This window comes from Manis javanica, chromosome 15 (assembly GCF_040802235.1).
Source record: "Manis javanica isolate MJ-LG chromosome 15, MJ_LKY, whole genome shotgun sequence".
NCBI lineage: Eukaryota > Metazoa > Chordata > Mammalia > Pholidota > Manidae > Manis > Manis javanica.
In genome coordinates this window covers 9,495,260-9,520,307 of record NC_133170.1, presented here as the reverse complement: position 1 = coordinate 9,520,307, position 25,048 = coordinate 9,495,260, and the positions used below count along the sequence as shown (strand labels likewise).

Sequence of the window (25,048 nt, the reverse complement as noted above, 5' to 3'; positions counted from 1 at the left end):
ATTCCCTAACAATTTTTTATGTTTCACAAAAACTTCCCCGAAAGTTTTGCTCAGTGATATTTCTTTGCACCTCTAGCCCCCCAGGTTTGCCTCGTTCTGGGAAAGCCCAGGCAGCAGAGTTCAGTCCCGTCCGCCTCCAGCTGCTTTAAAGTGGGCAGAGGTGCTCTGGGCAAGGTATCAACCAGTCTTTATTCACTTACTTTAAAGGTTCCGCCAGGTCCTGATGCCATTAAACAGTTAAACTGAATAGCAGTGCTCCTTGTTTTGATGCCAGGCTCACCAAGCAGCCTTCTGATCCCAATTAAGGCTTTGCACCTGACTTGCCTGCAAGGATGGGGGAGGCACTGTTTCTTATTACTCAGTTTATTGGGTAAATCAGTCAATTGCTATTATGTCTTATATATCAGTCCCTTGTGGACTTTGTTAGGATAAAGTGGCTTCCAGAATTTGACTGCCCTGGGCCACTGGCACTTGAAGGCCAGACCTTGCCCACCGGCAGGCGGGAGCAGGGCAGCCTGTTCTAGCAGCCGCTTGGCAGCCAGTCGGCTGCCCTCCCAGGCTGCCCTCTGCACTCATCACACATCTTTTTTTCTGACTTCTACGGGCATTACTTATTGTTACTACTTTGTGCTTTTTTCAAGAGGAATTATAAAAGATTTTGTTTTTCACCATTTACTTTTTGAAAGGAAAATACAGGCCTTGGACAACTATACTTGGGTCTTGACCTTTTCTCCTCCTGGGCATGGGCAGACCAATTTGAAATTCTCTCTCAGCTGCAGATCTTCTGGACAAATCACGAAGCACTCTAAAATCTATTCTAAGGTACTGCTCTTGTTGGAGCATCTGAGTTCTTGTCTTTTTTTCCCTAAATGTTTGTTGAAAAGAAGTAACAGGTACTTTTTTCTAGTGTTGGAAGAGAATTATCTATAAACTTAAATTTTACATGCCTAACGGAAGCTCCCTAGAATGCTACTGCAAATTGTATACCTACCCCCCTTTTGGGGGTTTGGGATGCAGATAGCCTGATATGATGCTGGGAAGTGTTGCAATAAGAAGCTTGTTTAAGTTAGTGTAATCTAGATTTCCTAAATTTATTTCAATTCCTCAAGTTCTGGTCCATCCCCTCCAGGGCCTCCCACCCCACCTCCTGCCCTTGCCCCATCCCCAAATCCCAGTCAACAAACATGATTTGAGATGTCTGCCATATGCCATATTCTTGTTCCGCTTTCCTTCTTTGACTTTGATGCATCTGGTTCTGAAACACAGAACATGAAGCCAATGATTCTGAGATTTCCAAAAATGGTTTGGCAGCCTTGCCTTAAATAGCATCCCAAGAGGTCAGCTTAGTGCTTAAGAATCATTTGGCATGATAACTCTTGTTTCATTTATTTTTAATATTTATTTTTTTAAAAACAATACTCATTAAAGCATTTAATACATTAAAAAAATTAAGCTAGGTGCCTAAAATAGTGTCTTACATTTGTATAAGCCACTGTGGCTTCATTGTGTATTATCTCAGATGGCTTTAGATTACACCGGCGAACTAGGCCGAGCAATAATCCCCGTCTGGAAGCAGAGTGACTTCGGCGTGTTGTGGTGATTTGAATAAGGCCATACGATTGACCTGCAGAGGCTGGATTCTGTCTCTACATTTCTGACTCCTAGGTTCAGTAATTTCTTATTCCATAGCTGTTTATTAGCCAGCCTTTAGAATACTTTACTTGTTGCCCATCTTTCAACTCTTACTAAACGGCCAGTACTAAATGCACAGCACCATTTGATAGGTTGACTCAATCATTAATTCGTACTGTGCATCAGATACAGTGTAATTGTTGTGCACACTCACAACTCACAAATGAATCAGGACAAGTACTTGCTCCGTGGCATTCCTAGTTTAGTGGGAAAGACAAGTGGAATGATGGGACCAGTACCAGAGACCTAAGGGTACACGTGCTGGCAAACACGCACGCACGCACACTGACTGTTAGTTCTCTTCTGGTAGGGAGTGTTAGAGAAGCCCCCACAGTGAGAGTTTAGCCAAACTAGGCCTTGAAGGATCAGTAGGATTCTTGCAAAGAGAGGGCAGGACCTGACTGATTCGGGGATAGGTCATGCGAGAGCTTGAGGCGTGACAGACCAACCACGTGGGTTGGGAGAAGAGTGAGCGGTGAGGAAGGGATGCCGCCCAGGCTGGGAAGGCAGGTTGGAGGCAGCACTTGGACTGCGAACTCCTGATCCACAGCTCACTGCAGGTGTGGCTCTTGTAAGCCTCAGTTCTTTCTAGGGATGCTGTGAGGACGAAATGCAGTCATGCCTAGGGAGTGCCACTGTCAACTCCGCGGGAGAGAAAAGGGAGAACTCGGTAAATAAAACACCACCAAATTCCTGATACATACCAGCACTCAGTGTGTGTAAGTTGTCTTTATCAGGCTAAGCTAATTTGACTTGCTGTTGGTAGTGAAGACACACGGATGATTTTAACAAGTGAAGTGATCAGCTTCTCGTTATAAAAAAATTTAGAGTAGTCAGCAAAGGAACAAGCTTATAATGCTAAAAGAACAGATTCCATTTTAGACATTAAGGTAGAGGCTCATTGAGTATGTTGATGTATAAACCCACTAAGATAACAGTCAGACTGGGAATTTGCCAGTTAAATGTTTACCTTAAACCTGTACTTTACTTGCTTGACGCTGAAGAGCAAGAAAGGTTTTTTTGTTGTTCATTCCATTATCCCTGGAGTCTAGTCCAGCTCAGGTCCACATACAAGGGTCTGTATCTTCATGGAATTAAGAAAAGGAGGGTGTTGGGGAGTAGGTGTCAGGTTTGGGGAATACTTTTAGCTAAGAATGCACCGTTGGGCTCTCCCTCGGGCAATCTGGATCTTCTCTCGGGGGGTCTGTTTGACCCCCATCCAGATGATAGAATCATGCTGGCTTTTTGGCCCAGATGTAGGCTGTGGCAGGCAGAACTCACGGGGTCAGTGCCCACCTGTGGCACCCACCGGAGTCTGTTCCCCTGTGAAGCAGCCATGCTGGTACCTTCCTTATCTTGTCTAATTGTCCCAGTTATCTTCTTCAACCTAGTACTTAGGCTAGCCCAGTGGCTTTTAAAAGCTGGCACTTGAATGGCTTTAAGTAGATACACTCTGTCATGTTAAGGCCACAGAATTTCCCTTTTATCACCTGGCTCGGTTCATACATTTGTGTCTCCTTCCTGCTTCCTACAGGCATTTAATTGTCATTTGAAAGTGAAATGGACCTCATAGCCTGTGGAAGTATACTAGACTTTGTTATTGTACTATCTGAAATGACATAGAATTCAGGATGAAACAGGGCAGCCAGGGACTCCTTCTAAAGGACCTTGTTTCTAAAAGTAGTTTTCTACAACATAGTCATAAGCATTGCTTTAGAAGATGCTTGTGTGCATACTTGATGCAGCACATCACGTTTTGTAGAATTTACATGGCAGAAGCTACTTACTATTTAACTAAAACTACATTATCTCTTAGGGGACTTAAATTTATTGTGGACACAAATATTCACAAAATCTTACAGATCTTATTTAGTAATCAGTAAAACAACAAAATAGAACCTTTCTTGTTTTGAATGCTTATTGAATACAACCTTCTGTATATAAATATGTTCCTATAGTGTGGACAGCCATTGGTGCCTCTTTACTGTTTTCACCGTGTGTTGCCACACAGAGTTCATTTCTCTTGCTTTGGGAATAGTACAACTTTCTCTCAATTTACTAGCATTGTATTATTTATAATGTGAAAGACTTCTAATGTGTTAGGGTAGAATTTTGCCTGCTAGAAATGAAATAATTTCCAGTGTTTGTTACAGGGATAGAAAGTTTATTTCTCCAGAGTAATTTGTGTTGATATGTTGTTTCAGCTTCTGTTACTATGGCAATGACGGCAGGGACTGCAGCCACCTTTCCTATGAGCAACCATACCCGGGAAAGAGTCACTGTGGCCAAGCTCACGTTGGAGAATTTTTACAGCAACCTAATTTTACAGCATGAAGAGAGAGAAACCAGGTATAGTAAACACTAGTCAAGTTAAATAAGCAGTAATGCTGCAAGTGGAGTGCAAATACATTGTACATTAATAATTTAAATATCATGGGTCCATGTATGCTGTTTTTAAGTTTCTGGTACCACCAGTGTACCCAGTTAATTTTTGTAGAATAGTTTCTTGTCCCATGCACCCACATTCTTATATCACATGTCAGTTGATGTTTTAAACAAAACTTTTCCAACTATGAAATCATGAAGTATCTCTATACTTTCCTTTAGAAGGATGCTTTATGAACATTTTGACTATAATCCCACAACATTTCTAGTGTGTGTGTACAAGTGGGAATGGAAGAATAAAAACATGAATGACATGTTATTTTGCCTTCAAGAAACTTATAGTAAGGGAGACAATGCACGTAAATATTATATGAAAGAGTGAAAAGTATACTAAGGGCAAAGAAGGGAGAAAATGAAGGCAGTTGGAAGGGCTTCATAAATGGGAGTGGTTTCAACAGAGCCCCAGAGGAAGAGGACTACTTCTGCACGCATAAAAGGGAGAAGAAAGCGGTAAAAGATCAGGGGGAAGCATGTCAGAGACGGAAGAATTCCCGTGTGTGAGGTCAGGCAATGTCCACTTCAGCTCAGGCTGGATTTCCGCATTTCCTGGGGGCCTTGGGTGTTCTGTTAACACAGCCATTCCCATGGGAGCAGACAGCCTTGAAGGTTTCTGAGCAGAAGAATTAAGGGATTGCAGGAGTGTCTCTAGAAGACTACTTCATTTGTGATGTATAGAATGGACTGTGGGACGGGGGTTGGAGACAGGAAAGGCTAGTGATGGCGTCCAGCAAATGGAAAGGAGGCTTGAATTAGGCTTGAATTACTGTGACAACACCAGTAAAGAAGACCTAATGGATAAGAAAGATTGGCAAAATGCGGTAATTGGCCAAATGTACAGTGTGAGAGAATTAAGTTAATACTGGCCCTGAAATTTCGTGTCTGGGCAAACAGTGGTGCACCTTAGTGAAATAGGACTTGAGAAGAAGAATCAGGTTTGAACCTAATTCTGGACAGGTCTAACTGCAGATTGGACATAGCTGAAGAGAGATTGGAACTAGAAAATAAACTTAATTATTCAGACATCATCCTAGAGAGAGTAAGAGAAATGAAGGAGAGTTACGAAAACATGAGGAATGGTGAGAAGAGCTAACGTATCTATAACCAAAGTTCCTAAAGGAAGAGACGGAAGAGAATGGAGCAAAGGCAAGTTAAACTGAAAGTTTGCTATCAGCAGAAATTCCAGAAAGTTCATTTGAGCACACAGAAAGTGATCACAAATGGAAGATCTAAGTGGAAATGTGTGGGTGGAGCTCAACTAAAATTGACTGAGTAAAAGCAACCGCAATAATAATAATAATAATAATAATAATAATAATGATGATAATGTTTTATGCATTTAAAAAAATAGAATTAAAATGTTTTCCAACAGTAGACTATCAGTCAGGAGGGAAGTAAGTAGAATTAAAGTGTTCTTAGAGGTCTTTGTTTCTTTAAGGGTAGCAATACAACATAAGAGAAGGGGATATAAAGACTGATTAATTCCAGATTTTGACAAATTAAGTTTACATGTTGTAATTTCTAAGGTAGCCATTAAAAGAATAAAAGAAGGAAGGAAAAAATGGAATGAGGGGAAAAATCAGTTCAAAGGAAGGCAAGGGGAAAAGAAAAACTGAAATACCAAAAAGTAGGTACAAATAGAAACCACATAGTAAATTAGAAATAAATCCAAAAATATAAGTAATTATACTAATTGTAAACTTAATGAAAGTCATATATATCTATATAAATTTAATGAAATATATATATATATATATATATGAGAAATATGTATATATTTTTTAAATTATTCATTGGAATTTTAAAGGTTCATTGTCTTCTCTTGGTGAAACGTTAAGGTAATCCAGTTTTGCCCTCTATTTCCAAACAGGAAAATAAGAATAAAAGTATCTGCTGTTATTTAAAAACAAAACAAAAACAAAAACCGTCTCAGCTTGGCAGTGCCATGGAAGTTATATTAAACCAGCTCATGTTTTCTAAAAGCCTATACTTCAAGGTGTCACTAGTTGGATAAACACATAAGCCAAAGAAAGTACGAATCAAAACAAAATGTCAGGCCATTTTTGGAGGAGAGCTGTTTTTTAAAATAGGTACAAGAGAAATCATAGGCCTTCCCATTTAAATATAGCAGAAATGGATGGAGGTTACTGCCTCCCTCCCCAGGACGGAGGATGAGTTCAGGAAGTGTCGGTCTTGGCAAGGACTGACGGAAGGGGGCGCTGGAGATCTGACAGGAATAAAGGGGCTGCTACTCTGTCCCAGATTAACGGTCCGCTTACACTTGGGATTCTTCCTGCGAAGGAGGAAATTCAGACTCATTCAAGAAGCAGCTCTGCAGTGGCCCAAAGTGCAGAGCTGATAGATATTAGGGGCTCATTACACTCCAAAGGCTGGGCTTAGTGGTAAAAGTGGTGAAGAAAAGACCATCAGTGTGACGTGCACAGAGGTGCCTATTACAAGTGCACAGGAAGTGGGTGCAGAAAAGTCTTAGGTCTCATCTTTTCCATTGGGGTGCTGATTTATGAATAATCTCGGTGCTTTGCTATCAGTTTTCAGTAAGAAGTGAAGAGAAGTGATCCTAATAATGGGTTTGGAAAGAACTTACCTTTGGACATACTGTATGATGGTTTCAGTCAACCTTTATACCCATGTGGGTTAAACCCTGGGAAGTTAGTCTTTCTCTGACACACTCCAAAACTAATTAGGAAGAGATGTCTCAGGTTTATCTTTAGGAAAAACCAATACAATAGCAATACAGCACTTAATACGCACTTGGAAATCTGTATCAACCATCTTTAGTTACTAGTTATTTCCTCTGTCCTGGCCCTACCACCCTCCTCCCCACTCCTGCAATGCTTATTAGCTTAACTAGCTTCAAGGGTGCTATTTAAAGTAATAAATTTAAAGTAATGAATTTGGCTATCCCTAGAAAAGCAAATGTCCTGGTAGTTCATGGAGTATTTTTTATATAAGTATATGACTTTCTGATTTTCAAACAATTATGATAGGATACAATACACTGAGTTGCATTGAACATCTTTCCTTGATTAGTTTGGAAATCAATTTTAGACTTTAGCTGAAGGGCTTAGACAAGCTCATGCTATATTTAAATGTTGAAATCAGGATTCAAACAGGGACATCCACCTTAAAAATTATACTTTTAGTCCCTGTAAGTTAGCTTTATATACTTCTAACATACACATTGATAAATGTTTATGATTTTGGTTGTCTGACATTAGATAACAGAGAGTTTTCTTATTAGAACATTAGTCACTTTGGCTAACAATTCACTGGGTGGCTTTAGAAGTAAATTTTTTATCTGGCCAGTATGAGAAAGCTAAATCTGGGTTGGGTTTATATTTTGAGGAAGAATATTATTCTTAATGATTATTTTGAATCAACTTGAAAGATTTTTTTTTTAGCACAGCAAACCAAAGTGGTAAACATGAATAAATGTACAATTCTTAAATGGGAATAGTTAGGAATGTATTTAAAGTTTAAAATATTTTTCTTTGAAAAGGCAGAAGAAATTAGAAGTGGCCATGGAAGAAGAAGGATTAGCGGATGAAGAGGTAATGTGAGTGTGATCAGTTAACAGTACTGTGTTATGTACTTGAAAGTTGCTAAGAGTGGACCTTACATGTTCTCACTACAAAAAATAGTGGTAATGTGAGGCAATGGATATGTTAACCTTACTGTAATCATTTCACAATGTGTGTATATCAGACCGTCACTTGTATACCTTAAATTGATACAGTGTTGTATGTCAATTATATTTCAACAAAGCTAGGGGAAAAATGATTGCTGTACAAAGGCAATCCCAGTGACTTTTGCATTTATTCCTATCAGATGACTTTATAACCTAGATAATGTTCATCTCATTGTTAAATACGGGTTTCTTACTTTGTTACTATGATGGATATCTTTAAAAAGAGGCAGCTTTTTTTTCAGTGAACAGTATCTACAGGATTGTGGGTGTGTGGAACAAGATAAGAGGGCTCCAAGATGAAACAGTCAAATGCCAAACCTTCTCACAAGTTTTTCCTAAATATTTCTTAGAACTCTCCGGCTCTCTAGTGCAGTGCCACCAGCCTGTTTAAACTACTGTATATTTCACCTGAAGAATAACTGCCCACAGCTGGTCTTTCCTCCTCCAGGCTAGGCCCCACTCCTTCCTCCAATTTTTCTGCACATGCCAATCAGAGTTATATGTCTAAAAACAGGTTTGGTCATGTCACTCTTTTGAGCACTCTCAGGATAAGGGCAAACTCATTAACGTTGGAGTACAAGACCCTTTACAATTTGGCCTCTGCTTCTTTTTCTCTGGCCTCATCTCTTCTCACCCCTCCCCCCCCCGCCCCATGCTGACCAACAATATTGAATTACTTTCATTTACATTATCTTGCCTCTGGACCTTTTCACAAGCTGTTGCTGTGCTTGGAACTCCCCTATTCCTGCCCGACTTCCATTATTCTAGAGGAAGTTTTACGTTTCACCATAGGCATTGCTTCCACTCGGAAATGTTTCCCAATCACTTGAGGTTCTCCAACTTTATTGTACATTAGCATTATTCCTGTCCCTGTGTAACTTTAAAATATCATCTTCCCAGAGTAGAAACTCCATAATGTCTTAATCAGCATCACATCTCCAGAGCTGGCAGAAGGCTAGAATAAATACTCGGCAAATACATGAACAATGGATCTTTTCTTCAAGGAGTTTATAGTTTAGAAGGAGAGATTACATGTGTGTGTGTAAAAGTATGTACACATGATAGAATGTGGTAAACTTTGAAGATAGAGTTTTTCCCCCCAATTCAGGAGATCAGAAAAGATTTCATGGAAAAGGTAACAATTATTTATTTGAATCTTTAAAGAATAGGTAAAATTTACATTACAGTTAAGAAGTATGTACATAATAATGAATATATACACACAATAGGGAACTATAAAGGGTTCAGTGAAGGAAATAGCAAAGTGAATTGACAGCACATAATTGAAAACTAGGCTTGAACAGTTTACTTAGGCAACAGGGAGACACGACCTAGAAAATTACCTTAATAGTTTTCAGTGATAAGGAAACAATTTCTGTATTTAAAAAGTAGTCTTCCAAAAAGATTGAAATTGTACCAACCAGCTTCTCAGACCACAAAGGTATGAAATTATAAATAAATTACACAAAGAAACACAAACACATGGAGGTTTAGTAACATGCTGCTAAACAATTAATGGATCAATGACCAAATAAAAATAGAGATCAAGCAATATATGGAGACAAATGACAACAACAGTTCAACACTGTAAAATCTGTGTGACAAAGCAAAGGCCGTGCTAAGAGGGAAGTATATTGCAATACAGGCCTACTTCAGGAAAGAAGAACAATCCCATATGAACAGTCTAAACTCACAATTAACGAAACTAGAAAATGAAGAACAAGTGAGGCCCAGAGTCAGTAGAAGGAGGGACATAATACAGATTAGAGCAGAAATAAATAAAATTGAGAAGAATAAAACAATAGAAAGAATCGATGAAAGCAGGAGCTGGTACTTTGAGAAAATAAACACAATAGATAAACCCCTAGCCAGAGTTACCAAGAAAAAAAAAAGAGTCTACACACATAAACAGAATCAGAAATGAGAAAGGAAAAATCACTACTGGGACCACAAAAATACAAAGAATTATGAGAGAATACTATGAAAAATTATATGCTAACAAACTGGATAACCTAGAATAAATGGACAACTTTCTAGAAAAATACAACCTTCCAAGGCTGACCCAGAAGGAAGCAGAAAATCTGAATAGACCAATTACCAGCAAGGAAATTGAATTGGTAATCAAAAAACTACCTAAGAACAAAACCCCTGGACCAGATGGTTTCACTGCTGAATTTTATCAAACATTTAGTGAAGACCTAATACCCATTCTCCTTAAAGTTTTCCAAAAAGTAGAAGAGGAGGGAATACTCCCAAACCCATTCTACAAGCCAGCATCACTCTAATACCAAAACCAGGCAGACACCACAAAAAAAGAACTTAGATGCAAAAATACTCAGCAAAATATCAGCAAACCAAATTCAAAAATACATCAAAAAGATCATCCATCATAATCAAGTAGGATTTATTCCAGGGATGCAAGGATAGTAGAACATTTGAAAATCCATCAACATCATCCACCATATCAACAAAAAGAAGGACAGAAACTACATGATCATCTCCATAGATGCTGAAAAAGCATTTGACAAAATTCAACATCCATTCATGATAAAAACTCTGAACAAAATGGGTATAGAGGGCAAGTACCTCAACAAAATAAAGGCCATATAGGACAAACCCACAGCCAACATCATACTTGACAGTGAGAAGCTGAAGCTTTTCCTCTAAGATCAGGAACAAGACAAGGATGACCACTCTCCCCACTTTTATTCAACATAGTACTGGAGGTCCTAGCCCTGGCAATCAGACAACACAAAGAAATAAAAGACATCCAGATTGGTAAGGAAGAAGGCAAACTGTCCCTGTTTACAGATGACATGTTATTGTACATAAAAAACCCTAAAAGAATCCACTCCAAAACTATTAGATCTAATATCTGAATTCAGCAAAGTTGCAGGATACAAAATGAATACACAGAAATCTGCGGCTTTCCTATACACTAAAGATGAGCTAGCAGAAAGAGAAATCAGGAAAACAATTCCATTCAATTGCATCAAAAAGAATAAAATACCTAGGAATAAACCTAACCAAGGAAGTGAAAGACCTATACTATGTAAACTATAAGACACTCATGAGTAATTAAAGAAGGTACCAATAAATGGAAACACAATCCCATGCTCATGGATAGGAAGAATTAATATTGTCAAAATGGCCATCCTGCCCAAAACAATCTGCAGATACAGTGCAATCCTATCAAAATACCAACAGTATTCTTCAATGAACTAGAGCAAATAGTTCTAAAGTTTAGATGGAACCAAAAAGACCCCAAATAGTCAAAGCAATCCTGAGAAGGAAGAATAAAGCAGGGGGTATTGTGCTCCCCCACTTCAAGCTCTACTACAAAGCCACAGTAATCATGACAATTTGGTACTGGCACAAGAATAGATCCATAGACCAATGGAACAGACTAGAGAGCCCAGATATAAGCCCAAGCATATATGGTCAATTAATATATGATAAAGGAGCCATGGATTTACAACGGGGAAATGACAGCCTCTTCAACAACTGGTGTTGGCAAAACTGGACAGCGACATGCAAGAGAATAAAACTGGATCACTGTCTAACCCCATACACAAAATTAAACTCAAAATGGATCAAAGACCTGAATGTAAGTCATGAAACCATAAAACTCTTAGAAGAAAATATAGGCAAAAGTCTCTTGAATATAAACATGAGCAACTTTTTCCTGAACGCATCTCCTTGGGCAAGGGAAACAAAATAAAAAATGAACAAATGGGACTACATCATGCTAACAAGCTTCTGTACAGCAAAAGACACCATCAACAGAACAAAAAGGCATCCTATGGTATGGGAGAATATATTTGTAAATGACATCCAACAGGGGGTTAACATCCAAAATATATAAAGAACTCACACACCTCAACACCCAAAAAGCAAATAACCCTATTACAAAATAGGCGGAGGATATGAACAGACACTTCTCTAAAGAAGAAATTCAGATGGCCAACAGGCACATGGAAAGATGCTCCACATCACTAATTATCAGGGAAATGCAAATTAAAACCGCAATGAGATATCACCTCACACCAGTTAGGATGGCCAACATAGAAAAGACAAGGAACAACAAATGCTGTCAGGGATGTGGAGAAAGGGGAACCCTCCTACACTGCTGGTGAGAATGTAAAATAGTTCAACCATTGTGGAAAGCAGTATGGAGGTTCCTCAAAAAACTAAAATTAGAAATACTATTTGATCCAGGAATTCCACTCCTAGGAATTTACCCTAAGAATGTAGGATCCCAGTTTTAAAAAGACAGATGCACCCCTATGTTTATCGCAGCACTGTTTACAAGAGCCAAGATATAGAAGCAACCTAAGTGTCCATCAGTAGATGAATGGATAAAGAAGACATGGCACATATACACAATGGAATATTATTCAGCCATAAGAAGAAAACAAATCCCACCATTTGCAACAACATGGATGGAGCTAGAGGGTATTATGCTCAGTGAAATAAGCCAGGCAGAGAAAGACAAGTACCAAATGATTTCACTCATCTGTGGAGTATAAGAACAAAGCAAAAACTGAAGGAACAAAATAGCAGCAGCCTCACAGAACCCAAGAATGGACTAACAGTTACCAAAGGGAAAGGGACTGGGAAGGGTAGGTGGGAAAGGAGGGGGAAGGGGAATAAGGGGCATTATGATAACCACACATAACGTAGGTGGGGGTGCACGGGGAAGGTAGTATAGCACAGAGAAGACAGTGGTGACTATAGCTTCTTACTACACTGATGGACAGTGACTGTAAAGGGGTATGTGGAGGGAAATCTAGTAACCACAATGTTGACCATGTGATTTTATATTAAGGATAACAAAATTTTAAAAAAATTTGCCATTAAAAAAAAAAGTAGTCTTCCAAATGATGATTTGAAATCAAATCATTATCTAATCTTCCTTGTACCTTTCCTAGGACTGTACCTCTATTTTTATATTTGCAGAGTTTAAATCAAATAACAAAATACTTATGATTTATACCAAAGATGGCCACTTTATTAATCAGTTGACTCAATCTAGAAAACTCTCCAGTTTTTTCTGTAACACTGTTATAATAAATATTTTTAAAACTCATTTCATTTATATGTTCTTTAAGTTTTAAGTGAGAAAGATAAGGATTTAGATATGTATTATAATCTACATAGAAAAAATAAAGCTGAGCACATCTTCATTTATCATTAGTATTAATAAATTTCTTAAGAATCTTGTAACTTTATTGATGTACATTATACATCATTATATTGAAGTAGAAATCTTAAGCATGAGATCTTCATCTGAAATCTGGAGGAGAGATTAAAAAAACAGATGCCCAAGGGTCACGCCAGGTGACAGGAGTGAGAGAAGCTGGCCAGATGGGTTTCATGACATATTCTTTCGATCCAACATACTTTGTGTGCACATTCAACTCACATGAATATTTTTTTCACTTCCATGAAGAAACAGATTCTTTTTTTTGCTATTTCTAAAATATTTGCTGATAAAATTTATTTGCTGATGAAGACATACCACTTTTCACTTTACTGAAAGAACACGAAGGCACAGCCCAGGCACACACGTCATCCAGTGACCGGCACCGTGTGGAGACCGTGACAAGTCAGAGAGCTGCCGCCCATCGAACAGGGGCAGCCAGTTGCCCTGTATGGCCAAGTTCCTGTTTTTCAAGAGAAGCCGGAAATCTGGAGTTGGATATAAAATGCCCTGCTTTTTGAGATAGCAGCAAATAATTTAAATGTGGAGGCCAAACCAAGTGCATCCGTAGGTTGAATACAGTCTGTAGCATCTGGTTTGCAACCTCTGGTCTACACCAGGAAGTACCGCTACATTTAGAGCTGGTTTCTTTAATTCATCTAAATAACTTACAGGAAATGTTTCATGATTTTACCGCTAAAAATAGTCAGTGGTATTATAATACTAATAATAGAATAACTACTTATGAAACTTCTAAAATTTTTCTGTAAAGTTATTTTAGTTCCACAAATGCTTATTGTTAGGCCCTAGGCAAGATCCTACATTGTGTCAAAATTCTATGGAATAGATATATCCTCTCAATATAAAATACGTTTGTTGAAACTATCTTTATGAGGGGTGGATTTTTCAAAGGAGAATTGTTTTGTAAAAATACAAATATCATTTTTAATGGAAACTAGCTTTCACCCTTAACTCTTTGTAGTATAAAACTACTTGTGAAATACTTTGTGTAAGTTACTTGGAAAAGCTGACGCCTGTACTGTAGCCATGAAAAGCTTGAGATGAAGGTGTCAGCTGGGCCCTCCACACCTCAGAACCTCTGCGCACTTTCACGCAGAAACGGAGCACCTCCAGACTGAGGGTTGGAGGAGTTCCAATTTAAAAAGGAATGGAAGAAGGAAGAAAATGATACATTTCTGGCTTCATCTCTCTTAAGAAAATCCCACCAAACAGGGAATATTATTTACTCTAATGGAAAACCAAAATAGGCAAATTTAAACTGTAAAAGTGAGCCACAAAATGTTAAGCCCATTCAGATTTTTCTTGTCGCCTTTGGGGAAGAAGGAATGGTCAGCACTAGAGTGTTCTCTGTTTTTCTGGGTGACTTGATGTACATAAGTCGTGAGCGGACATAACCACATTTCTTTTTTTAAATGGGTTTTCTTGCTTCAGGTACCTCTGTTCTATAACATGGGCTTTTAAGACTAATGTCACAGGTTTTTCAAAAGTAATGTTAACAGTGTTACAGGCGATTTCCCGTTTCTCTAAGATTGTATATTCCATATGCTTGCGATTCTCCCTTTTGGCCACTACCTGTCCCCAGACCACATAAGCATTGTTCACTGGCTGCATTACACAGTCAATCAGATATTAATGAACATAATTTTCTTTAGTTGCCTCTCCTCCATCTTTTGATTTTGAACATAATTTATGGAACTGTAATGATGTCCTGTTTTCCTTTCAGATTAGACAGGTTTCTGAAACCACACCCAACTGTAGTCTGTTATCGTAATCCATGTCAGAAATCCAGAACGCCTCTCAAAATTCTTTCATCTGTTCGTTTATGTAATTTTAAAAAGGGCTTTACTGCTTCCAAAGACAGCACTATAGTGCCACCATGTGGCTTGGCTAAAAATTGAAGGGCTATTTTTTGAGTTTTACTAGTAATTCAATTTTTTAAATTCTTATTCAAAAGGAATTTTTGAACAACAAAGAAAGTAGTTTGCACTGTTCCCACCATTGATGTGCCAGAGTGGATAACCTCATTTAACTGTTTGAAGATGTTTAGGTTGAAGACTTTCATAATTGGATCCTCTTATATTAACTTTGTTGGAAGTATCAGAATTCCATTGCATTGATGATACATATTCACACATTTCTAGTCCACAGTTCACCTTTCCTTTTTGAAAACAGGTGTCACAGGGTAGGAGGAGACTGCTTGGTGGTCATACCTGGAGGTGCATTTAGGAGCGGTGTTTCTGAGCTGTTAAGGCCATTTGACTCGTCTCTTCTCAGAACTGAACCACTGAAAGTTTGGTAGGATTCAGTTGAGGATGAACAGGGATTTAATTTTTTCACCTATTTTATTTCCCACTCTCTGTTACCTCTACTAGGAGCTATGTCAAAAAACAGGAATTTGTTTGGTGAGGGGAAAAATGAGGTTTAGAACAATGAAATCAATGCCCATTCCAAATGTAACCTTCAGGTATTTCACAGTGTTTCTTATCAATCATAGTTATTTTTGTGATCTTTGGAGAAAAAATTATGAAATTACAGTGACTTGAATATTTTAATGAATTCATATCATTATTTTTGTTGCAGTTGTATATTTTCAGGAAGTTGTGTTCCAAGTCTAAAGCAGTTCATTAAAATTTGACCAAGAATAAATCCTACCATAACTGTATCTCTATGGAACACCAAAGCTGTGTTATTTTGATGTCATAAGTCTCAGTGGTTGTAACAGAGCAGTCTTGGAAATTAGGGAATTAAAGCAAAGTAGATTTCTTGACAGTAAAAATCAGTATCAGAATACTGTTAGCATTTCCTAAGGTTAAATTTTCATTTTTTAAGTAGGCATATAGATGAAAGAATATGATGAAGTACTTAAAATGAAATATTTAATGCAGTCCACCTCAAGAATAAAGATTTATCAATTGTTAAACATTTTTTAATGTTTTCTTTGGATTGTTTTGTTCTTAACGTGTTTAATAAATAGTCAACTTTGGCAAGTAAGCTGTAGTTACCACACAACTTCCTGGAAATATGAAATTGCAACAAATATTAAACAGTAATTACACTAGTAATATTTAAGATTCTTTACCCCCATTTTTATGTATTTCATTTTTAATACTATAGGCTTCTTTTGAAACAATCTGATTTTGAGGTCATCCTTTGAAACTGTCTTTTTTTAATAGAAAAAATTACGCCGATCTCAGCATGCTCGCAAGGAAACAGAGTTCTTACGTCTCAAGAGGACCAGACTTGGCCTGGATGACTTTGAGTCTCTGAAAGTTATAGGAAGAGGAGCATTTGGAGAGGTGTGCGTCTTTTTTAAAGTCAGTATTGTTGAAAATATATCTTAAGATGGTTTAAAACATCTGTTGTTATTAAACTATCAGTAGTTTAATTTTAATACAATTGCTAAAATACCAGCAATGGCAAATTGCCACACTGCTTTCTTTAAAGGAACATATCTTTTGCTCCTAAATAATAGTAGTGACTTTTTAACATTTATATGATCAGTTTTTACATTTTTACGTTCTAGGTGCGGCTGGTCCAGAAGAAAGATACAGGCCATATCTATGCAATGAAGATACTGAGAAAAGCTGATATGCTTGAAAAAGAGCAGGTACGAGTTCTTGAGCATGTCACCAAAAGAACACGCTCTTGCTTGGTGTTAGACTGTTAATATGGGAATTTTTAAAAAGAACTTTCTTTGATAGCTAATTTTTTGATAGCCGATTTCATTTCTCAATTCTTAATAGTTAGTTTCTTCCAAATGTATTATCTAAATATGTGGTAGTCTTCCCAGGCTGCCATAACAAAATACCGCAGAACTTGGGAGGCTTAAATGACAGAAATTAATTTTCTTAGAGTTCTGGAGGCTGGAAGTCCAAGATCAAGGTTCTGGCGGGCTTTGGTTTCTAAGGAGGGCTGTCTTCTGGCTTGCGATGGCCGCCTTCTCGCTAAGTCCTCACATAGCCTTTCCTCGGTGTGCGGTGAGTGTGTGAGCTCCCTGGGTCTCTTCTTATAAGGACATTAGCCCCTGCCCCCAACCTATAATGTCATGTGACCCCAACCACTTCCTTAGAGGTCCCACTGCAAATCCAGTCGCACTGGGGGCTAAGACATCACCATAGGAATTTGGTGGGTGGGGGCCACAAACATTCAGTCCAAAGCAAAATACCTTCTTTTCTGACTTCAATGCAATAAAGGACAGTTCTCAGCACCTTGAATACCTATCACATATCAACTAAGAACAGTCTCCTGAGAATTTGCTGATTTTATGTACTTCCAAATTCTATAATCATCCAATTTCATATTCCCGGTCTCTCTCCATGTTTCCTGTGATTTAATGCAGTTCATGGAGTGGCCATAAATCTAAACGCATCAGTAGTGTTATTTTATGCATTCACCTGTGTTTCCAGTCTATGTAGACACTCTCTGAAACCCTGAACTGAAAATGCTAGTGAAGGACTCAACAATGGGGGTGTGGAGGGAGATGGCACCTTTTTGTACCTAATGCTTTATTTCAGTCTTTTAGTCCCCACCTGAAGCTTATATAGCAATAGAATATTGATTTTTATTTAAGTATGGCCCACTTGAATTTTCACTGCCTTCTTGCATTTAATTCTACTTTATTCATTCAGCAAGTATGTATTGGGTGCCTGTGATGTACCAAATACTGCTCTAGGCTCTGGGAATACAGTGCCTAACAGGACAGACCTGCTCCTTGTTCTTTTATAGTAGTAAGGAAAATGGGCAGACAGCTATTTCACAGAGACATGATTGATAAGTACTATGAAGAACATTTTTACAAAAGAAAAAAGTGATGCAGGTGATACGGGTTTAGGAAGAAGAATTAGATCAGGGAACATTTCTCTGAGAAGGGAGTATTTGATGTGACCCTGAATAATGAGAAAGAATGACATACAAAGGTCTCGTAGAATAAAGATCCAGGTGGCAAATGCAGAGGCCCTAAGGCAAGAATAATGGCCTGTCCGAAGAAGAGAAAGAGGCATTTTGACTAGAATCAAGTGAGGGAAAGAGTGGTTAGAGATGAAGTGGGAGAGAGAAGCAGGGACCAGATGTAGTGTTTTGAAGGCCAAGATAGAGAGTTTGGGTTTTAGTCTAAATGCAGTGGGAAGACACTATTTTGTTTATTCAGGGGAGTGACACGTCTGATTGATGTTTTACAAAGATGCATTAATCCCTTTGCTTGCTGATAGGAGAAATAAGAGTTGAAGCAGGGAGGCCAGTTACGAGACTGTGTAGCAGTTCCAGCCAGGATGTGACAGTGGCTTATACTAGGTTACGACAGTAAAGCTGAAGAAAAGTCAAACAGATTAAGTTGGCGTGTTAATGGAAGAGCCCACAGGATTTTCTGTGAGGCCCCCTAGGCTGGGGGGCGAGAAGTGAAGGGAGAGACCAAGGGAGTAAAGGATTCTGGGAAGAGTGACCATATTGGAGTCTATGCTGGGTAGGGAGAGAAACAAGGTTATAAGGAGAATAACAGAAAAGTGGTGGGGCCCATAGAATGAAGGTAAGTACAAGAATAAGAGGCCTGTAAGGATGAAAGTGGGTATCAGAAACAGAGTTCCTTCAAGTTGAGATTGTAGATAAGGGGTTCAGTAGAAGGGCAAGAAGATTACCGCGGGTGGCTGAGGTGTCCTGGAGGAAGAGGTCATGCAGGTGAGGAAGAGGTCAGACAACTGGGCAGATAGGGTCCGGTAGTTCCTCCTTGAGCAACTGGATGGACAGTTGCAAGAGGTAAGCTTGAAACATGTGTAATGTGTTACAATCATTTTTTCAAAATACGTTCATCTAGGTGGCCCATATCCGAGCAGAAAGAGATATTTTGGTAGAAGCAGATGGTGCCTGGGTGGTGAAGATGTTTTACAGTTTTCAAGATAAGAGGAACCTTTATCTAATCATGGAATTTCTCCCTGGAGGTAAAAGCAAACACGAGAGCAGAGACTGAGCCGCACGTCTCTAAATGTCATTCTGCTTTTGTTGCCGAGGTTCATTTCTCTACGCCTAGCGCCTGGGCTTCACGAAGTGAGCCATGGTTTTCCAGTAGTTCCTCCATAGTCATGCTGCCTTTGACCACATGTCAGATTATTTAGAAAGACTGATAAAGTTGGCACAGTTTAAATACTGCCATTCTGGTTTTACTGTATATAATTAGAGTATCATAAATCTAGGGTAAAGAACAGTAAGGCACTAAAGAAAAAGATAAAGAACCCAATGGGCAAATGATAGACTGTACAGAGAAGAAAAACTCTGGCTAGTCTATAAATAAATATTTAGGAAGATGTCACTTTGCCCGTATTCAGGGAAATGCAAATTAAAACAATAGTGAGATACCCATTCACACTCACCTGATCGTAAAAACATTAAAAGTCTGAGAGAGAGAGACGGGTAAGATTCCTCAAGGGAGGAACAACCTAAGACAGGCACAGTCACAGGGGGGCCATCAGGTGAGAAATTGGGGAACAACAGTGGTGAAGCTTAGAACCTCACCCCCCCCTGTGTTGAGAGAAAGTTTCTGCATCCATGGATGTTTTATTGCCCTTGTCTAGCTCGGATTAGCACATAGTCTACAGGCACACACCTGATCATCTACAATTGCTCTCTTACAACACTAAACTATGTTTTCTACCTTTATCTTGCATCTACCTACCACTTCAGCAGTTTATTGAAAATAAAAATAATAATAATAATAAAGGGAGAAATGTGGGATCCACATATAAATCAAGTAGAAAAATCAAACGAATATTCATATTTGACCTGATTGTTTATAATTCATAATGCGTGATCAAAACCGAAAGTTTCTGTGATGACTGCCCTTGTACTGTTCACCATGTAAGAACTTATTCACTATGTAAGAATTCGTTCACCATGTAAGAACTTGTTCGTTATGCTTCAGAAGATTGGAGACTGAAGAGAACTAGGCTTGAGATGGATTAATGATTGTGCATTGAGCATTGACCTCCCTATACAGAGTTTTATTGTTGTTAACAACCATTTGATCAATAAATATGAGAGATGCCCTCTCAAAAAAAAAAAAAAAGTCTGATGAGAGTGTGGAGAAAACTGGCTTCTCGTATGTGTAAGTTAATCTCTAACTCTTACAAGGAGCAATTGGTAAATACCTTACATTGAAACGAATGTGCCCTACAGTCCAGCAGTCCCACAACCAGTGGTGTTCCCTAGAGGTTCTTCCCTATACGTGTGCAAGAGGCTGGTAAAAGGACACCCACCGAGTGTTCTCGTCCCAGTGAGCGCTGGATTTGAGATAAATGTCCATCAGTGGAAGCACGGATGTATAAAGTGTGGCATGATTATGTGGTGAAATATGTGACAGCAGTTAAAAGTCAGGAAGTACATCATTTCAACAGTAAGAGCACAGAAAGAGAGTAAAGTAACAAAGCAAGCTGCTACTAGGTACAACTGATACCATCTATGTAATTTTTAAAACAACACATAAAAGACTAAGTTCATAGATTAATACATATGTATGAAAATAAATTTTTAAAATAATCTGGAAGGATACACACCAAACCAAATCTGTGGTAATGGTTACTCAGCCACCAGGGAAAGGGGACTAGGATGGGACTGGAGGACAGAGAATACTTCTACCTGCTGTTGTTTTTCAAAGACTTGAAAAATACTAACAGTTGTCATTTCCAAGTTGTAAATTCACCAAGGTTTACTCTTGCCCTCTTTTAAATAAAAAATCTTTGAAAACAAAAGAATGCCTAGCGATGACTGAGTGGGATGATGTCCTGTTTTGCTGGCCCATAGAGCTCTGAGTGTTTTTGAAACTGAATCTGAAAGAATATATCATATCCTGTTTCCAGATGTGCTTATACTGATTCATTTACAAAAAATTTGACATATTTTCCTTAGCCTATTCCGATTTTGCAAGGTAGATATTTCATCATTATCATCTCTTCTCTCATCTGATTTCACACACCCTTTATACCTCAAAACCTTTAAATGTCATGACACTTTTGCTTATGCAATGACACATTTTTTTTATTTGGCCTTAGAGATAGATGGGTAGGGGTATACTGAGTGACTTATAAAATACAAAAATCAGGCATACCATGTATAGATACAAAGAAAGTTCTTACAAGGTGTTCTCCTTTTGAGGCATTTCTAATACATGTTACTTATTTTCCTTTATTCAGGTGATATGATGACTTTGCTAATGAAGAAAGATACCTTAACAGAAGAGGAAACGCAGTTCTACATTTCAGAGACTGTTCTGGCAATAGATGCCATCCACCAGTTGGGTTTCATCCATCGGGATATTAAACCAGACAACCTTTTATTGGATGCCAAGGCATGTGAATAAACTGGTGAATTACTCGGTTGCTGGTTATTTTATTGAGTGATAGAGCTGACTTCGTCTGGAAATGGGCAACTGCAATTTATATTATTGCTAAACTACTTTATTTCATAGAATGCTGCAGACGGAGAGGACCTGAGTGAAATGATATCAAGGGAATATGGCTTGTCTTTTTATCTTCCATTTTCTTCTTTTTAAAATCATCATCACCAAATATTTCTAATTTTACATTTCACCTATGTGAATTCTAAGTGTTTTTATAATAATTGTATTTAAAAGAAGAGTTTATAATAAGCCTTCTGTTATAAAGTTAATACAATTATTGATTTTACCAGTTTTGTTTTTTTTAGGGTCATGTAAAGTTATCTGATTTTGGTTTATGTACGGGATTAAAGAAAGCTCACAGGACTGAATTCTACAGAAACCTTACCCACAACCCACCCAGTGACTTCTGTAAGTGTGATGGTTGTTCAGGTTAAAGTAGTATAGCCGGTGTGACTCAGTGCCGTTGAGAACCTCTCCCCACGCCCTGAGCCAGTGTCTTTTTGAATGGATGTTGTGAACTTGCTTTTTGGTGAGAGTTCTTCCCTCATGACCACCACTCCGTCTTGTTGCGATTAGCATTTCAGAACATGAACTCCAAGAGGAAAGCAGAAACGTGGAAGAAGAACAGGAGGCAACTGGTGAGTCAGCCACGTTTCTGAGAAAGAGTTTTGTGTCCTGGTCTCCCGGTCCTAAAATCACATTTGGCTTTCGCTTAATTATTTTTAGCTTCGCAATGATTAGTAATGATTAGTTATTTGTAACAATAACAGAGCTTGTTCTGGGGTTACAATTTTCTTAGTTTCTCTCTAATGTTTGCCTGGAAAGTGAAATGCTAATTTTTCCTTTATGATTTAACTTTAGAGTACCTTATTGAGCACACCTATGCTTAAGTAATCTGTTCACTAGTAATTAGCACTTTACAGTAAAACTTAGTGAGGTGAGCGTGATTGGCGTGAGTGCCTCGTGACTTCCGTTTGTCCACTTTCAGTGCCTGTCCTGATACAATAAATATCAATCATTGCAAATAAGGTGGTTGTGTGTTTCTAAGAACTTGGCAAGTAAAAAGGACATTTGGCATGTTGAACAGTGTTACAATAAAATAGATAAAATAAATTTAGAAAGCCGTCCTTACCACAGATAAACTTAATTACTCCTTTAAGGTGGAATAACACTATTTCTAACCACACACTGTCTCTCCTCTATTACGTAGCAAAAATAAGAACTGCTTATCCCTTTTCCTTTTTCCCTTTGTCTTGTTGAGTAGGTCCGTGAACATTCTCAAGGTTAGGAATATGCCTTTGACTTTGTTTTCCTAAATTCTTGCGTAATGCCTGGCATGTACAGACGCGCTACACATATTTGTTAAATTCAACCAAGTGGCGGAAGGGCCAACTAGCCCAGCATTCTCTCAGGAAGGTGAACGGACTGGAGGGTAGTGCAGAGGCTGATGCCTTCTCAAACCAAATGAAATGGCCTTTGCATTATTGAGCTCATTCTGTCGTTAGCCCAAGTAATTCAAGCTTCCTGTGCTTGTAAAACATGTTCAGTGTTTTTAATATTTTTTTAATATTTAAAAAGTGTATTGAGTTATGCATTAATGACAAAAATTTCCTACTACTTTTAAGTGTGTTACTTGTAGATCGTATTTTACAGTTGTGAAACTAATTGCAATATTTCCTACTTTTAAAGGGAAAAATGAATATTGCTTAAAAATATGGTGGCAGTTCTGTGGCCCCTCCCGCCATGTACAGAATATTCACAAGGGATTCCTCAGACGCTTGTGGCCATGACCACGACTTGCTCGTTTCGGGGTTTCCCAAGGGAGAACTAGGAGGAGCTGTCTTGCTGTTTGGGCAGGAAATTCCTTGAGAAACTGTGCTCCCTGGCCGCCAAGTGCCGGTCATAACCTCCCCTGCGTCACTGAAGTGGCAAAATCTGCTGTCACACATTTTCACATGGCCCCTAAAGTACTACCCTTAGCTGAGAACTTTGCCTTAAATAAATCATTTTTGTAAGATTTTATATGAATTAAGAGTAAAGAACTGCTTTGCTTCCCAGTGGATAAGGTGTGCCCTAGAATTAGGTTCATAATGAAAATATGTGATGTGTATGTAGTGGGTTATAGATTACAAAACATATCCCTTTTCTTGTTTCATTCTCATAACAACTCTGTTAATGCTGGTGTTATTACCCTGATTTTACATTAGCAAAAGCTGAGGCTCAGAGAGGTTGAATGACGTGCCTAACAACACGTTAGTAGGGAGTGGGGAGGCCGGGCCTGCTAGGCTCAACCATTTAATTCTTTCTGAAATGGATTTAGGGCCAAGTATATGACTTAGTTGAGCTTCTTGGGGACAGAAATCATATACCTTAAATAATGTATTATCTGACTCAGTACGTCTCACTAATCCTTACATATGATGAACATGTACAACAAGTATTAAATGAAAACTAACTTCTGTATATATTGCTTTTCTTAGTAGTGAGCCATACTCAGATCTTTCAAAAAAAAATTCAGAACGCTGGTTTGATGAGTGGTTCCTTTGCAGGCATATTCCACAGTCGGGACACCGGATTACATCGCTCCTGAAGTATTCATGCAGACCGGCTACAACAAATTGTGTGACTGGTGGTCTTTGGGTGTGATTATGTATGAGATGCTAATAGGTATGTTTTATTATTCATTTATGGACATAGTATAGTATATACATTTCCCTTAGTGTCACTGATTGAACATATTGTGGATAATCATGGTGGACTAAAATATCTGAGCCCTTTTAGATCAGTTTCTGACATCCCCAATGTAAAATAAGCAATGATAAACACCAAAGAGCTCTCTGGGGATCCTGTTTCAGGAAGGGGGTAGTCAACCGGAACTCCCGTATATTGGAATTGTATCTCATTGGTCTTTCAAGTAAAAGGGGAACAGTGCTTTAAATCCTTTGTTTTATTGACTATATTAGCAATTTTATTATAAATTGATGAATGGCAGCATTTTTTTATTGTTAAATAGAGCCCTCAGGGCTATTTCATTTCTTGTGACATATATATAGATTGTATAGGAGATTTGATCATAAAAGCTAATGAAATTTGTTTTCTCTGACACATAGGATATCCACCCTTCTGCTCGGAAACACCTCAAGAAACATACAGAAAAGTGATGAACTGGAAAGAAACTCTGGTGTTTCCTCCAGAGGTGCCTATATCTGAGAAAGCCAAGGACTTAATTCTTAGGTTAGTGGTTAAATCCCTGGAGGAGTTGGTGGTATTTTAAAACTTCACAGGTATCTAAAAGACTAAATTGCCATTTCACTTTTGTGGGAGAAGGACTGCCATTCATCTAATGCAGTCAAAGATATCAAGAAAGAAAAGGTGTTTTTAAAAAATGCAAATTCTTAAAAAGAAGTATGCAGGAAAAAAAGTAAAGAGTTAAGAGGGAAGAAGTCTTGTATTGTGTCAAAGGTCACTCCTGTAAGAATGCAATGTCCCTATCTTATTAAAGAGAAAAGGGAAAATAAATTGTTAGTGGCAGTTCCTATCACAAAGGTCAATATTGTGAAATCTTTCCTAAGCAGAAGATTGCACTCAGTTTCTCAACCAG

The 25,048-nt window shown here is 38.3% G+C and overlaps 1 protein-coding gene across 4 annotated transcripts in view; it reads left to right on the top strand.

Moving 5' to 3' along the window:
- STK38L (serine/threonine kinase 38 like) overlaps positions 1-25,048 on the top strand; it is a 69,524-nt gene that overhangs the window by 40,283 nt on the left and 4,193 nt on the right. For 3 of the 4 annotated variants that reach the window (XM_037020345.2, XM_037020342.2, XM_037020347.2), the window contains 10 exons: positions 3,897-4,041; positions 7,655-7,706; positions 16,241-16,363; positions 16,591-16,674; positions 18,874-18,997; positions 21,242-21,396; positions 21,753-21,855; positions 22,024-22,085; positions 23,997-24,114; positions 24,558-24,681. In XM_037020345.2, coding sequence (XP_036876240.1) covers positions 3,908-4,041; positions 7,655-7,706; positions 16,241-16,363; positions 16,591-16,674; positions 18,874-18,997; positions 21,242-21,396; positions 21,753-21,855; positions 22,024-22,085; positions 23,997-24,114; positions 24,558-24,681 — 1,079 coding nt within the window. In that variant the 5' untranslated portion in view covers positions 3,897-3,907. Of the gene's footprint in view, positions 1-686; positions 823-3,896; positions 4,042-7,654; positions 7,707-16,240; positions 16,364-16,590; positions 16,675-18,873; positions 18,998-21,241; positions 21,397-21,752; positions 21,856-22,023; positions 22,086-23,996; positions 24,115-24,557; positions 24,682-25,048 lie in introns of all 4 variants that reach the window. The other variant, XM_037020346.2, reaches the window with a different exon arrangement.